Genomic DNA, 17,615 nt, shown 5'->3' with positions numbered 1-17,615 from the left:
CAGAAGCATGTCTGTGCACAGCCTGGAGACCCTTGTCCTTATCCTACAATTTTTTTTCTTCCTGCTATGCATATTTACCCTTAGACAGCATCTAGCTCTTACCCTCATCTGCCACTTTGCAAGCTGTCAAATGACTATTCAAGCATTAAAAAAAATGAAGGGTCTGTTAAGTTGTAAATTAAATGACAGTCTATAGCTGAAAATTAGCAGTAACGTGCCCAAAAGTTTATTGATTGCTAAGAAAAGGTGAATAACCCCCCCTACAGCTGACTGTGTAATTACTGACCTTTAGAACCCCAGAGCTATTAATTTAAGAACAGATAGCAGTGAACTAGCAAACGAGTTATTTTGCAGCAGAACAGTGAAGGCACATATCAAGTTTTTGCATGTGTTCAGTGCGACCTTGAATAGTATTATTACATGCCTGTATTTTCCATTTTAATACAGAATATAACCCAAGCTATATCTGGACATAAAATGCCTGTCAACTAGTTCAGAAAATCAGTGGGAAGGCACCCACAGACACTGTGGCCTTTCAGTACATTTGAAGAACTCCACATCCTTCCAGAAAGGTTCTAAATTACTGCTAAAGGCAGGAAAATTGTATAGCCAAGCTCAGCCACCCTGGTACATGTCCTGCAAATGTTTGATCTGTGCTCCAGAGATGGAAGTGGAAATGGCCAGGAACAGGAGAATAGCATACAGTAATTCAGCATCAGTACAGCAGCAGATACATACACACAAAAACCCCCTCAACTCTCCTGATATTGCTAAATTTAATCTGCTATAGACTATTGCACAATTCATAGAAACAGCAGCCCAAAGACTATTAACACAAATGCTCCAGCAATATTTAACTTTTCTCTTTTTCTTCTAAATTATCAGCACTTATTATAATGGAGAAATAGCTACCTTTTGACAAAGCAAACCATATTTTAAGAGCATTGGTCAGGTGGCAGAGTTTACAGTAAGAAAATGTAAAAAGTATCTGTTAACTGGAAGTAATGAGAGGAAAGGGTATCTGACCTGGTGCAGACGTCCTTCCATGAAGAGCAGTCTCGTTGGGCAGGAGATCTTTTGAGTTGGAAGTGAATGGTGATTGTCTAAATGTGTCTTCAGAAAAGAAAGGGCTATAGGAAAAAACCAAGATGCCTTTTTTTAAAGAAAACAGCAGTTAACAGCAGAAGAAGTAAATATGAATTTTAACCTCAACATCTTAATATTGTAAGAAATACCATCTTGTTAAAGAAACAGTTTCATTTACAGAATTCGTGCTGAAAAATAGGCAGACCATGAGGCAGTGTGCTTTGGTAAAAATGGATTTCAGAGTGAAAAGTGAAGACCTCACAAAAGGCTTTTAGCTACATTTCAACATCTCACATTTGCTATATCACAATACAACATGGATCATTAAAACTAAAAAAAAAACTTAAAAATTTGCATTCCATTGTCATATCTGGAGATGGCAATCAGAAAAGGTAAAAATATTATTATTTAATAATCTGAAGCGTACAATAGTTATCTTTAAAACAAAACTTTTCAAATATTAGATTAAGATGCTGAACAGTTCTATTCTGACATGGCCTTCCATGAATGAAACTGCCTCCATGAATTTGATTTTTAAAGCAGGAAACAAATCATAAATTGAACAGGTGTATCCCCAAGAGCACAAAGCACAAAAATTACCAGCTACATGATTCCAAAAAGAATATTTTGCTTTAGTTTTAATTAACAGGTAAAGTTAAAAAGTTAATTTCAACAGTGAAATGGGATCTCTGTCAAAGTATTTGATTTCTGCTCAATTAAAGGTCATAACAGAAATAAGAATTCCTTGTCTGCAGTACAGATAGACATCAGCAAGAGGTACATAAAAACAGTCAAAACTGAAAACTGCAGTCTTTCTTGGAAAAATGCTTTCTAAGGGAATGTATTCCACCTGCATGCAAACTATCAATTTCTTCCAAGCAAAGCAAGAATCACTTTAAATCTGATCTCTCCCAGACTGAGAATCATTAACAGGCTGTTGTACAGTGGGTGTTTTAAAGGTGCAGAACAGGAGGCCAGGCCATTGCTGCAGCCTTTTCTTACTCAGGAATAAAATCCAAGAATCTTTTCAGGATAAAGGACCTACTATGAGGCCTTACAAGGTGTTACACAGCAGGTAGTCCAGACTCAGAGTACGTGCAAGCTGCACCAAGCTGACCTCACCAGTCCAGATACCCAAAGTTTCTGTCCAAAAGTCATCACTTGCCTGTGCTTTCCTTCATGCAGTTTTTCTGCAGAGAGTGAACAAGGTGTCTCCACCAAGTCACTTGTATTCTTAGTCAGATCTCTTCTGCTTCAGGGAAACTTGTTGGTAATTAGTTGACTTGATTGTGAAACACTTTTGGCAACCACGTTGTTTTACTTTCCTATTAAGTTTTTTGGACACTATTCATTTTGTGCTGTTCCATATTTGACAGTTAATGGGATATTTTGGTATTTTTACAGAAGTCTGAACATCCATAAGCAGTCAGCATTAGGCTGTGCTGAAGGGGAAGGCGTGAAGTTGCCCCAAACCCAAACAGTTTGGTGAATGCCAATATCTGAACAATGCAGGATACTCCAGAAAACAAGTGACCAGGATAAACTAAAACAGCTCCAACACACATGTGCAAAACTTAACTTCTTCCAAGACTCACACTCCCACTCAGGGGTGACATAATACAAAACAGACTGACACTGTATAAAAATACGCCATGATTTATTGCAACATTCCTCTCACTGGTTTAATAATGATCTGAAAGAAAAACAGCAATAAAAAATGTTTTATTACTATTGTAACTCTTCAAAATCTTGTAATCCACTCAGGTTTCCATGTTGGCCTTCCTGCTTGTGTCTTAGATTCAGTCACTGGGACACTGCTCACTGCTGCTTCTAAGCAAAACAGATGGTGCAGGGTTTATCTATTTCAGGTTAGGCCATAGATCATGAGCAGGTGCTGTTGAAGGCCACATCATGTCATATCCCAAGGATTTCCCTCTCGTCCACTGACCTCTGGTGAATTACAGAACCATCCTTGGATACCTCTTCTCTGCCTTCCTCTAGAATGGCAGCAGTCTCTTCAGAAGAGGCCCTATTATTATTTCTATCTCAGCAGATCTGTCCTCTGATTCCCAGTGCAAAGTGTGAAGGGAGGGGCTCCTGCTTCTTAGCAAGAAACGACACATTGTCCTCAATCACTGTGCAATTCCTTTCTGATGAAGGATAAGCTTTAGGATATTTTTTATTTTTCCTCTGGCTGCACTTTTCCAGTTTCATGGCTACACAGTTCTCTAGATGAAAGAAACTTATCTTGGCATCTTAGGCTGGCATACTCACTTCCAGATCACTTGCTTCTCCACTTTCTGTCTTCTCATCACAGATGGCAGGCTCTACCATCTCATTCAGCCACTGCACTGTGAGGAATCCTTGCCAGTTCTGGCTGCTTAAGCAAAGTCATATGGAAGTATATGCTGGCAAAGTCCAGGAATACTCACAGGAGGAACAGCAACAGATAGGGGACAGTTAGAAATGCTAATAAGGAATAAGGCAGCAAAAAGTGCTTGTGTACCCATCTTGCTGGGGTTTGCTGATTTAAGCCTCAGCAGTGACACAGCTAAATCTTTGTGCTTCCCAGCTACTCACAGGTGGACAACACTGACCCCACCTTGGCTCTCTGCAGCTGTCAGCACATTTCACACAGCAATTGTGATCCAAATGCCTTTCTGTCATTACTCCAGATGTGGGTTGGTGAGCCAAACTGCAACACCACATGTTTTCTTAATGCAGTCCAAGTGCCTCTATCCTCCACTGGCTGCTCCATCACATTCTATTTTTGAGAAGGCGTCATACCCTCACCAGTAAAGACTTCCAGCTGTTTATTTGGTTTGGGGTTGGGTTGGTTTTTTTTTTTTTGGCAAGGTCTTTCAAGTCAATCTGTTTGAACTCACAGGATTTAGTAGACTGACTCACTTCCCCTCTTTAAGAAGCTCTCCTCATTCATGTCTTCTTCTGCTGATAAATAGGCAAGATAAGAAAAGCACCCAAAGAAACTGAACCAGGCACTCAGCATTTCATGCCCTGATGGGTAGCAGCCACTGTAAGGACGTCTCAGTAAAGCTCAACACAAGTTTGACAACAGCCAACTGTGCTATCCTCTTAAAAGTTGGCAGCCAAAAGAAGGGCAAGTTATCTTTGAACTGTCCTCAACCTTTCCAATTGGGATTATCTTTGATAGATCCAAAAGTAGCTCTGGATTCTCACACCAGTCCTGCTGGTAACATCATGAGACACTGAAATCTATTTTCAACTATTTGTCAGCCCGTCCCTGCAGTGCACCCTGGATGGTTAATGAGTAGTTGGACAATATATGCATTTCTCTTTGTTGGTGTCTCAGGCTTCTGCTTTTTAAGCAGCACAGAAAGGCTGAGCAGGCTGCATATCTGACAAATTCCCACACTAGCAAATATGGGAAGCATTTGCTGTAACCAGAAGCCAAAAGCTCAATTGAATTATCTTTCAACTTGTAACATCAAAAAGTCCCTAATGTACATTTACTGAGCTGGTCAGTTTATTAAAAACAAGTTATTTATTGCAGCTACCATGAATGAATTGTTTAGGCCTAGAAATTTAAGTACAGTGTATTTCAGAGACCTTTTCTTTGCAACTGAAATGCTTTTCCATTCAGTCTGGGCAAAGTTGTTATAAGTTAGCACTGAGAACTTCTGTAAAGGGGCTGCAGAGGCAAGAAGCTCTTACTCTATCTTTGAATGAACTCTTCATCACTTCAGTGTGCTCAGTCTCCAACTCATCCACAACAATTAGGGAGCTTTCAGGTAAGAAATATATCCTTGTCAATTCCTGCCTACTCCTTCTACCCTACCAAGGGCTCCTAAGTCTTTACCAACTGCAGATACCACTTACTGCACAAGGTTTTTAAATCTTCCCATAGGGACAGTCACCTTGCTGCTCATGGACACATAAACACCTTGTGGGCTTGTTCCCAGCCACAGTGCTGTAAACTGCACATTTCTTTAACAGCACAGGCCACAATAGGATCGTGTACTTAACTCCTGATTAATTTAAATTATTGTAATAATGTAACTGTAATCTTTAACACATCTTGTTAGCACTGTCTTACAGTCTAACTTTTAAAAATTCATCTCTAGGATGTATTGAGATTACAGAAATACTAAATTGAAATTTTTCTAAAGAAATCTAGCTAGACATAAAACAATCACAATCACCTCTTCTTACATTGGTCCATGTCTTAAAATCCAGTTGCCAGCCTGGTCTTCCCTCCAAGCACTGCATATACCATGCAGTTTCTTGTAAGTTTCGGTTTTTGTTGAAAAAAATAGAATAAATAATTCTTAAAATGATGTGTTGATCAGAGGAGAACAGACAAAAGCCCCCGGGCCTTTTTGACTTATGAACCCTAAGCAATCAGATCTATAATTGTAGCTTTTCAGATATGGGCTCCATTACTCATGGAAATATCTTACATTTGTACTATCAGGTCACATTTGCAGGAGACAGGTTTGAGTTCACAAGGCAAAAGGAGGCAATGCTGTTTACAGTGCAGCTGTAACCATGGGCTGTACTCACCTGGCTGTAGTTCTGATGGTGTTATCTTTATTGTGGTTGTGCTCTTTGCTCACCTTTTCTGCAGAGGAACACACATGAGTTTTGTGATTAGGGTATGCCATATGTTCTCTATCAAATTTTATTCAGCAGAACTATTTTAATGCTTTCAGGTAACAGCAAAACCCAGGGTAATTTAGGGTAAATGGTTCCAGCATTATTAGAGAATGGGCATGACTTTATTTAAATTAACACCCAACAAGTTTTTTCAGCTCCACATGTCAGTGTTAGAACTCCATGCAGAGTGTGCAATGCAAGTGTTCATTGAACACAGTGCTGGTCCCACTGCCTTTGTGTGACAGGTGAGGTTCACCTTCTTTGCCAAGGGAAGTGGGCAGTGCAGCCCCAGGAGTGCTGCATCCTGCAGCCATGGCCACTTAGGCCAGGAACTGCCATCTGCAGATTCCCCTCTACAGGGATCAAAGCAGTCATCACAAATTATTTAATTAGCTTTCAAAAATACAGGAGCTGAACTCTGGCTTTTCAACTCAGCTGAAATACTGTGAGCCTGACCTGGCTGCCACAGTGCTTTAAAGCATATGCAGACTATGGGGGGCATTTGGCAAGGCCTCTGTGTTTCAAGTGTGAGAGTTGGAAGGTTCCTATTAGCTTTCAACCCCGGTGATCTCACAGTTTCATAGAACTTTGGGGTCACACAAAAAAAAATCTGATTTTGCTCTTTAACTCCAGTTATGGAGCAGTTTGCACTAGATTTACCTGATAGCTGGAAGAGCAGCTCAGATGCCATCTTCACTGATATGTCCTGGCTGAAGAGGTTTCTCTCTGGCAGCACACGGCCCTCGGGTGCCTTCTGGTCGCGCCCCAGCAAAGCGCTGTAGCCAACGCTCTGCCCGGGTGACACCGAAGCCCGCGAGTCCTGGATGTCAACTTCCATCGGTTCTTCCTTTATCTTCACCATCTGGGCTTCCTTGAAACTCTCAGCTGCAAATATGTATTCAAAAAAAAAAAAAAAAAGGAAAGAAAAAAGAATAAACAACCGCCATAATTATTTAATTAGGCTGTAATTTTTCAGAGTGCTCAAAGCAGAAATCACAATTACCGAGTTATAATTTGTGCACCGCATCCCTGCAAATGGGAAGGGAAGCAAGCAGCTGACAGCCTCAGTATTCTTCTGGCTGTTATAAATAGAAGCAAGCTCTTGAAAATAATTTTTCAAACTAGAAAGCAGAAAACAGTTGCGTATTTGCAAATATGAGAGTTACATGAATTTCTATGAATACTGTGTGTGTGATGACACACTAGTTAGTGAAGCTTTGTTTCTATTTATTAAATGAAGTTGCAGCTCCACCCCAGCTCTCCTGAGGTTGGCACTGAAGGCCTCTTACAAACTCCAAATTACTCTGTTTCAACAGAAGTACCAGCAGCAACAGTCAGAAGTACCAGTATGGGGATAGGGGCAGAGGAGGGAACCTCATCTTCTCCTCTCTCTTTCTCTTCTATGGAAAATTCCAGAAAACCATGTGAAGAACCTGTTCATTACACCTGCACAAGCTTTCTAGACAACAGGAATATTCTGAGGCTCATGCTTTTCTCAAGGCTGACAGATATTTCCTCATGCCTTACAAGGTCCATTAACTTTAGTGAACAGTTTTCTCAAGTCCATATCATCCCCTCCTTGCCTTCCTCTCCAGTGTCCCAGGTCTAGCAAACAAAACCATAGTCTAGAAGCCAATTTCTAGAAACTCCAGAGACAGCATAAAAAAGGCAATATGTCTGGAGAGCCAAGAACATAAATAAATGCATGAACAGAGTTAAATACCAGAAGGAACATCCCGATAAGGAATCATTCCAACAAAATTCAAAATTTGTTTGTTCTGGTTTTCCTGTCCTCTCTAACTCACACGTGACTGTGTCAGCTTCACAGATTTTATTCCAAGTGTGAAAGATTCAGGCCTTTCATTTTCAATTACCCAATATTCCAATGGATCTCAGAGGCACCAAAATACGGTTTGGTTATCGCCAAAAATGTTTTCAGCTTCCTCAGCTGGTTGGTGTCATGTTGTCACCTCCAGCAAAAGATGGGCAGAACCCCTTTATCATGAATGCATCAGCATTCTACCTAAAATTAAACGAACATGTGTCACCAAGTCCTTTTACACTACTAGGTTTTGCCTCTCTCCACATTCATGGAGTAGAGAAAAAGTGGCTTTACTTCCTACAGCTCTTAAAAAAAAAAAAAAAATCGAAACCAGGAGATAAACACCACTTGGATATGTTCCAGGAACAATTTACATGAAGTGCTTTCAATCTCTTCTTGTAACATTTCTTGACCTTTAAAAGACACATCTAAATATTGATAAAAATCTTTACCCTCTACTATCCACAGATACATCTCAGACTTCAGAAATTTTTATAGTGAATTCTCAGCTGAAGACCAGTTAGAAATATCATAATGCCTTTTTTTTGCCCTGTTAAGAAGATTTTTCTCTTTCTAAAATTTTGTTTAAAGCTTCTATTACTCTCTTATTATAAAACCACAGAACCCTGCATCTGTGATAAAAAGTGTAAAAATAGCATGCTGTGCATTGAAAGTGAGCACAGAGCAGCAAAAGAACGCATCAGGTAACAGTGTCAATCAAGAGCTCAGGTAACTCCACAAACAAATGAGTTCTTCAGATGTCTGACAGACTGAGCTCTGCACCCAGCTGCCAAATTTAGGTGCAGAGTCAAGCTGACCTTTGCTGCTCTCTCTGCTTTTAAAATATTCTTTCTATTTCTGTTCCTGCTCCACACAGTTTAATTCCCTGTCCTGCAAGCGCTTTTGTATCAGACAAACTGACAGGACCCCAACTAAGGCAAGAGTCAAGCAATACCAGTGACCTTCTCTCCCTCACCATCAGCGAGCACTGCAATTGCCTTAACTACATCTACATATTTGATCATTTCCTTTGACCTTTATCCTTCCAGCTGCACCCTTTTGATCTGACAGAATGTCCCTGCCAAATGTGAATTCTGTCATACTCTAAATCCCCAAAGCAAACACACAAAGAGAAGACTGAAGGAGGGTTTCTGATAATTTTACAAGAGCTAATGAAAGGGAAACACAGTCAGTCTGTCCCACAAGAAGCAATCATAGGCATAAAACCCTGCTGTGCTAGATCTTGTGCTGGCAAAATACTGTAATTAAGGTTATGCCCATACCTGTCTCACCATATAGGCAGTCCAACTCCAGCTTCTTGAAGATTATTTTCCCTTCTGTGCTGTTCATTGTGGAGTAAGGTGATAGCCCTTATTTCTTTACATAGGTATCTCACATGGTTATAGCACAGCTAAAGTTTTTCAAGTCAAGTACAGGCACACAAAAAGGTCTCTTGCTTTAAATAACAAAATCATTTTATCTTTGACTTTTATAGGAGACCTAGTAGGTGAGCTGGTTAAATAACCTGCTATGTATCAGAATATGAAGTTAGTATATAAGAGTCAGGTTTTATTCTTCAGGTCAGATTTCTATAATAGTACAGCAAAATCTGTGGGCTAAAGAGACTCAAACAACTCAGAAGTATCCAGACCATGATCTCCAAAACACAGTCTGCTATTCATTCAAAACTAACCTGGGTGAAGCTCAGAATAACAGCACAGCAGTGCTGAGACACTTCATAGGGCAAAAGATGAACTAAATCACCCAATATGTCTTTTTCTGCTATTAACTGTGTGATACAGAAACACCTTAACAAAATGAGAGGAAACTATTTTATACATGGATGTACTTTATCAAGCCACAGAGATGCTGTTTCTTTACAGAGCAGTGCAACTTTTAATCATCTTATCTACGAAAGCTTTAATGAACGTCATCCTATTCACATTGAGTGAGCCATTTTTCCACATCAGATATGAAAAATAGAGCACTGGACAGGCTTGTTCCAGGAGGAAGCAATTTCTTCCACAGTTTTCAGGTTCCACAGATGTAAGGAAACACAAAGTAGTGATACTTGCTAAAAACCTCTCCAAACCTAGAACAGCAGAAACGTAGAACAATACTTGTGCTGAGTAAGGCCCAAAAACCCTAAAAGCTCAGGGTAAAACATTTATACCTGAAAGGCTGACAGTGTCACCTCTATAAGGTGCAGCAGTAAGAGCAGTTCTGGAATTTAGTCTCAGACAACACCACTCTACAGCCTAGAACAGAGTCTGGCAAGTTCTACAAAGACCTTACTCAATCTCTCTGAAAGTTGGGGCTATCACAATCCAGCTCCAATTGAGCACAGGTCAGCAAAGTGCCCTTGTAGCACCCAAGGCCAGCCCTATTTCGGGCCCCATTATCAGATGTGCAGCCATCAGGGAGAGGGAGGGGATTCTTACCCTCTGTTCTGCACTTAGAGGCTGCATTTAGGGTTTTGGTGCCCTATTTGGGGCTCCCCCAGTACAAAACAGACACTGACATCCCCAGGGCATGTTCAGTGGAAGGCAACCAAGGTTGTCAGAGGGCTGCTGCAAGACAGAAGAGGAGATCAGCTGTGAGAACTGGGTTTGTTCAGCCTCAAGAAAACAACACTAAGGGGACACTTTATTGCTGTCAACAGCTCTCTAAGGAATAAAGGGAAGGTGCAGAGAAGCTCAAGTCAGACTTCTCTCATAAATGCACAGCGATTGTATGAGTCAACAGACAAGACAGAACATGGGGAATTCTGTTTATAGATACAGGAAAAAGAATTCCCATCAGGATGGGGAAATGCTGACACACATTCCTGAGAGAAGTTGGGTTCTCCCTCCCTGAACACATTCTAAACTTGGTAAGACCCTCAGCAGCCTGCCTGGCTTGACCTGCTCTGAGCAGAGGTCTGAAATAGATGACCCTGGAGGTGTCCTCCAAACAAAATTATTTCCTGAACCTTCAGCACTAGGCCAGCTGCAGGTTCATCCTGCAGAACTTTCAAAAGGAATATTGTTCTAATGCACCACTAGAAACTTTTCTTAATGTCCACTCTGAACTTCCCAAACTGCAGCTGGCAGCTGTTACCCCTTCTTTTACCATCTGCCAGGAGGGAGAAAAGTTTAATTCCACCTCTTTTCCAAGTTTCCTTCAAGTAGGTGCAGGCTGCAATTAGATTGGTCTTTAGTTCTCCTGTGCCAGATTGAACAGGCTCAGCTCCCCCAACACCTCCCAGCACAGGGAAGCCATGACCTGATGGACCTCATCAGAAGGTTGGAACAGTTTCCCTGTGGAGACAGGCAGAGAGAGCTGGGCTTGGTCAGCCGGGAGAAGGGAAAACTTCAGGGAGACCTTACAGCAGCCCTTCAGTACTTCAAGCAGGCTGAGTTCAGACTGTTTAGCCTATTGTGACATAAGAGACAGTGGTTTTAACAAAAAAGAAGGTAGATTCAGACTATATATAAAGGAAGGATTTTTTACAATATGAATGTTGAAACATGGGAACAGGTTGCCCAGAGAGGTGGTAAATGGCCCATTCCTGGAAACGTTCAAGGTCAGGTAGGACGGGCTCTGAGCAACCTGATTTTGATGAAGATGTCCCTGCTTGTTGCTGAGGGGTTGGACTGGATGACCTTTAAAGGTCCCTTCCATCCCAGACCATTCTGTGATTCCATGCAGCACTCACATCCTCAGCATGGGACACTGAACCCTTCCTAATGCAGCACACTTCTTTTCCCATTATTTGAGAGAGAAGTCAAAAATAAGGGATAGATTTCATAAAGAACACAAGTCATGCAGTAAATATTGTTTTGGCTGACAAAACAGCTGTCCAATAAAGTTGCATTGCCAAAATCAAATGAATACTTGTTAAATCACTCCTGTTTCTTCCCACCAATTTACTTAAAACTTCACCCTGTGACTAAAATTCGAAGTTGTTCGTATTTGCTGAAATGCCCATCAGCTTTACAAACCAACTTTATGAATCAACTTAGAGAAGAAAGCCTTCCCCATATGTCTCATAAATTGGACTCGTGTACCAGTCTCCACAATGAAGCAGACAGGGGTAAATAGTGGGTCAACTTGTACCAACTTCAAAAGCTTTCAGCACGGAGAATCAGGCATTTTGTTATGCTAATTGTTCTGATTTGCTAGAAATAAACATGCCCTAAAACAGCTTAAATAAAACCTCAGAGGTAGGGAACAGTTGGCAAGCCCTGAAGGTTCTGCTACAGAGACACAACAAGGAACATCTGACGTTCCCTAGGGCGCTGTGCTTGATGCTTTATTTTGCTAGTATTTTTTTCAAACTGCTGTTTTATATAAGACAATGTCAATGAATCAATGTAACAGGATCCTGCATTAAAAAAAAAAATCATGAAATGGCTCATATTTATTAAAGTGGAACCTCTGAACTCCCATGTTACAGAATTTTGCAACTACAAGCTGCTTCACAGAAATGCGATCCAAGGAAAAAAAATGGAGCAAATTAAAGCCATAAACTAATTAGAGTTGTGATAGACATCTGCTGCTCCTTCCATTTAAATGGTAGGATGATGGTGGTACCTGCAAGACCCTACTTGAACAATCTGGTTAAAATAAAAACCAAAATGAGAAAAAGCCCCAACAAAACCCACTTGGCTAGTAGCAGGGTTTAAACTGGGAATGTGACTTGCTATGTTTTGCCACTCCCCTAAATCCCACAAAGAAAAAGTCTTATTTTGAACCATACACTTCTCCATTTACGTTCTGGGCTCCTACAGAAGCCCCAAGGAACAAAAGACTTCGCTGTATTTTCCCTTCTCTGCCCTCTGCTATTGAGGCTTTCCAAGCAAGGATGAAAGCCTTGACAGCTCTCCTGAACCAATCCAGGAGCAGGGACTCTCACAAGGTACCAGCAACAGAGATCTCCAGAGACAGCAGCCTAACTCCACATGGGCACTTCCCAGAGCAATCCACAATGTTGTGGAAAAGAAATATGCAGCAAGATTAATCTGGCCTTCACCTTATGCTAGAATTGTACTATTGTTCTCTTCTCCTTGTTTAACTCTTTTAAAATAGTTGCTCTAATCTATGTGATTGCAATTAAATGTATGATACAGTGTCAAAAAATTAATGACAAGGCACGAAATACAAAATTACCATACACATTTTTAAGTGGATATAGGCTTAATAAAAAAAACCACCCAAAAACCCCATCACACCCCTCCCCTATAATAACCAGTTGTTCCAAAAGAGGAAGTATCATATAATTAGCTGTAATAAATGGAGATGATCAGGAATGCTTTTGGACTCAGTTGTAGGCAGCACCTCACTTTGGGTGCTGAGGTCATGAAGTAAGTCTGCACTAATTGCATGTGCTGATAACCCAAAATTAAGACACTTTGCTGGTACTGGTGTATTACAAGAAAACACTGTGTGACCTGAGGGTTGAAGAACAAAAAATCCAAAAGAAACCAAAGGGTACAAATGTCATGCACTTGCTTGGGCTAACAAGGAGATGTGCAATACATGGGGAACTGACTCACAGAAAAAAGAGGGGAGGAAAACAACCTGAGTTACATGTGAAATGAACACAGTTCAAAAATAGGATACATCTGAAATAAAGGTAAATGTGATTCAGACAACATTTCTGGCAAAGACAAGGACATACTAATGTCCCTGGGCAAAACATTACTTAAAAAGTGCTACAGCCTGGGATAGATTTTATACTCTTCCACCTATACACGCATTTCTGGACAAGAAGACAAAACATTGTATGCTTCTAAAAGCTAATACATGCCCCAAACATATCAGCAGCATGACTATTTCAGCAGAAAATGAGTTTTTCAGCTCTAACAATGGCATGTAAATGCAAATATTTATTTTTAATTTCAGTCTCCTCTGAAATGTACTTTTCAATTTACAAGACTGAGTGTATAAAACTGACCAGGAATCATTGAGGGTGCCACTTAATTAAATTAGCTTTTCCATGAAAGAGAACTGATAAAAATGTAAAAAACAGGTGTATTTGAAACACTTTACTCCCATTTCTTCTAACTGATTTTGTACAATATTTTATTGGAATTTAAAACTTTGCAGGGATGGCACCCCACTCCACTATCTCCTCAAACCTGTTTGCTTACCACTGGACCTAGTCTCAGTTAAGACTCAGCAATGGAGAGAATTCCCAGCTCACCTTTGTGCACTCATACATATCACAATGGTAATTTTATTTTCTTCTGTAGAATGGAGGTTGAAAATCTGCTCAAACTTTGCCTGTTAACTTCCAAACACCATTTTTTTCAAATGGGTGTTTGATTTATTCTGAAATAGCAGCTTGATTATTAGGAAGCTTTGTCCTGGCTGTTTGGGTGGAAGCGGGTTCTGCCCAGACGTGCCCAAGAGACATGAGCCCTCTGAGCCTGGATAATCCTTTGGAAGAGGTGTGAGTAGGAATCAAGTCTGTGAACTGTGGGGTAGGGGACCTGAATCCCAGGGGAACATGGAAGAGAAAGAACTGGTATAAAAGGTCAAATTCCACCACAGTAATGTGTGGGGCAAGGGCTTGATCCCAAACTCTGGTCATGTTGCTAGAAGCAAGTGTCCAAAGAGCCCTTCAGCTTGAAAGAGAGTCTTGTCTTGTAGAACTAAAATAGCTGTGTGCGATTTTCTCTTCTTTCTTTCCACCTGCTTCTACAATGACAGCTAACAAATGTTCTGTTAATGTTCTAGTACAGGAAAAGATGTTGATTCTTCTAACTTTTCCTAGCTCTAGAGTAATTTCTGAGTAGCTGAGAAATGGGGGCTGACAAAGGCCTGGTGATTTGGAGTAAACCTACCCTACAGTATGCACCAGACCAAACCAGGCTCCAGAGATGGCAGGGCCTTCCACTACCCTGTACAGCTAAGAGCTGCCAACACAGCACCTCTGTGTGGGAAAAGAGATTTCCCAGTGAAAAATAGAAACCAGTTTATCCCTTGCATGGAAGGAAATAGCAAGGTCTATGCCCAAATCCCAGTTGGCTCCCACCCATGAGGCTGAAACAATCAGCAGTACTCTTGCTCAGAGGATAACAGCAGCATGTATGTTCAGGAATGCAGGAAGCACAACACTGTTATGTTGGAAATTCCTTCCTGAATTTGTATGTGATGCAGGTTGTGGTGATTAGTATTACACAGAAGAAAGGGAAAAGAACAAAGCCAGAACACAATCCATTCAGTCCTTACGAAGCATAGAGAGAATCTGAAGGGACTTGACTTAAACCCAATTATAAAATATATCAAATCTAACAAGGGCACTTGACTGAGGATTTCCCACAGAGAGTAAAACATCAAGACAGACTTGTTCCATTTTTTTTCTTTCCAGTACCATGAAAAAGGAGGAAGTTTGTTCTTGTTCTCCTTTTAATCTCAAGACGTGGCTCAGGAAGAAACGTGGATGCCTCCTCCCTAGAAATGTTCAAGGCCACATTGGATGAGCAATACCTTCTAGTGGAAGATGTTCCTGCCCATGGCAGGAGGGTTGGAACCAGATGATTGCTCTCTACAGCTCCCTGAAAGGAGGCTGTAGCTTGGGAAGTCTCTTCTCCCAGGCAGCTGGCAACAGGACAAGAGGAAATGGCCTCAAGCTGCACCAGGGGAGGTTCAGGCTGGACATCAGGCATAATTGTTTCACAGAAGGGGTTGCCAAGCATTGGAACAAGCTGCCCAGAGAGATGGTGAAGCCATCCCTGGAGGTGTTCAGGAAACGACTGGATGTGGCACTCAGTGCTGTGACCCAGGACAAGGTGGTGATCAGTCAGCGGTTGGAGTGAATGACCTGGGTGGTCTTTTCCAGCCTAAATGATTTTGTCATCTTTAATGTCCCTTGATGCCTTGAGAGCAGAGTCTAGACAGTGTTAAAGGAATAAAGCAAGTATTTATTGAAAGGCCTTCAAAGGATACACCTTGGGCAGCACAAGAGCCTGGCTGAGGCTACACTCAAGATGGACGACAGGTCACATCTTTTCATGCTTTTGTAAGTTTTGGTCCATTTACGTATTGGGGTTAACTGTTCAAACACAGCTTCAGGTTATGAAGTCCCATCCTCCCAGATTGCTCTCCTCAATTTGTTGCTGTTTGTACTTTTTGGGTGCAAGACAGCAGCACTTTGGCTGCACTGAAGCTGCAATGTACCCTTGGTTGTCAGGCTGGGAAAGGATTGTTTTGTCAAACTAAACTGTGAGTAGAACTTACTAACACCTTATATGAAGTTCAGAGTCATATACGAAGGCAGTACAGAATCTGGATAATATGAAAGCTAAAACTTAAGGCATCACCTTCTATGATTCTATGAAGTGGCTTAATTAAGTAAGTTCTAAGTCACCAAAACCAGGCTGCAAAATTGCTTACAGTAGGCTGTGAAGTCAACAGTGATATGGGAGTATTCTACCGCATAAGGTAAAGATTCAAAAAAACCCAAAATAAACCACTAAAGAGGCTAATCATCTTAAGATTTTCCTCTTGTTGTCCCACATTAAACTGTATCTCAGTGTTTTCCTCTCCAGTTTCTGCCTTAGATGGTAATTCAGGGAAGTGCAGGTTGAAAACTGTCTGTGACAAACTGGGTGTAACCCCACCACCCCCTGGCTGATGCAGGAACACCGACAGCAGCAACATCGACTCCATAAATCCCAGTCACTCTTCACATCCTAATCTATGCATTAGCCAAAAAGACCACTGTCAGCAAAAACTGCTCAGTCCCTAAGAGCTTGTAAGAGAAATGTTAGACTGCTGTATTTCTTTCTTTCTTGTGTTGGGATCTCCCTTTAAAGCCTTGGAGATCCCAACACAAGCTGAAGACTTGACCAAGATTTAATACACACTGGATTTCTCTCATAGAAACAGGTATTTAAGGGACAAATATTCTAACATAACAGGCAGCAATAGAACTATTTAAACACAGTCTGCCAGTGCTGAACTCCAGACTGACAATCCAGAACCCTCGTGTCTCTGAAGTACTTCACAAAACATTAAATTACAGAGCTCTTTCTTTATAAAAACAGTTACATGAATTTATATGCACCAAGAAAAATAGTCACAGCTTAGCATTCATTAGGCTGCAAAATTTTGTTACCAAAACACCTCACTCAAACCAGTTACCAGCAGCAACTGTGAATTACACCAATAACCAAGTGTTTTATATTTGGGAGTCTGAGGAAAAAAAATCTGGAAATTGGTGCTCTGGTCGGCTTTTGTACTTGGGAAACATTTTTGCACCATTAGCATGGAAGGCTTGATTCAAATTCTTCTGCAAATTAGAATGTGAAGGTATGAACAGGAGTGAATTAATTACATGTTTTATGGGGGAGATCCTAGTCAGCTCAAGTCTTTCAGATACAAGTTTGAGCTCAAATTCACAGCTGACAGGGTCCAATCAAGACAACCGATTTCAAGTAGGTTTGACAGGGATCTCAGAAGTTACTAAACTTGTAAGCATTCCCACCAGCCCTTGTTGCATGACTTTGGCACAATTAAAAAAATAAGTCTTATTCAGCTTTGGAGAAGACTTAAAATCTATCAGATCCAGTTCAGACGCAGAAGCACAAAACCCAGCCTGCCAGACTGACTTTAATGTCTTGGTCCTAAAAATTGGTCTGTTAGAAGTTCAAAGCCCTTTCATCATTAACCTGATCCCGGTGGAAGAATTCAACCCTTTTACCTTCTCTTAAACCTTGATTCTGAAAGGTAGACAAATAATAATTAGCAGAACATACATTTTATTTGACTCCCTCCAGCTTAAACACTGCCTATGTGTGTACACTGCCTACTTGTCTGGCAGGAGAACCTATCACTGAGGCAGTTTAAGTGTTCTTGCTAAATGCAAAAAGCTGGCTCAGTTTACACAATTTTTTTTACAGTGTATCTTATAATTTTGAGTACAATGTATTGCCAGAAAAAAAGAAAAGCTTTAAAAGTAATATTCTATAAAGCTATGTCAGGTACAGTAAAGTACAGAAATGTTCTTATGATGTTAATGAAGAGACACCTGTGAATAAATTGGTATTAACATGGTTTTGTACATTTAAAAAATTATAGCATC

At 40.8% G+C, this 17,615-nt stretch overlaps 1 protein-coding gene across 2 annotated transcripts in view; it reads right to left on the bottom strand.

The window, feature by feature from the left end:
• ZNF827 (zinc finger protein 827) overlaps positions 1–17,615 on the bottom strand; it is a 112,090-nt gene that overhangs the window by 29,480 nt on the left and 64,995 nt on the right. For both annotated transcript variants that reach the window (XM_066547979.1, XM_066547980.1), the window contains exons 6-8: positions 6,382–6,606; positions 5,629–5,686; positions 1,027–1,130 (exon numbers count right to left, since the gene is read on the bottom strand). In XM_066547979.1, coding sequence (XP_066404076.1) covers positions 1,027–1,130; positions 5,629–5,686; positions 6,382–6,606 — 387 coding nt within the window. The remainder of the gene's footprint in view (positions 1–1,026; positions 1,131–5,628; positions 5,687–6,381; positions 6,607–17,615) is intronic.

Source organism: Molothrus aeneus, chromosome 4 (assembly GCF_037042795.1).
Source record: "Molothrus aeneus isolate 106 chromosome 4, BPBGC_Maene_1.0, whole genome shotgun sequence".
Classification (NCBI taxonomy): Eukaryota; Metazoa; Chordata; class Aves; order Passeriformes; family Icteridae; genus Molothrus; species Molothrus aeneus.
Note: the sequence above shows the minus strand (reverse complement) of the source record. Positions and strands in the feature narration are given on the sequence as shown.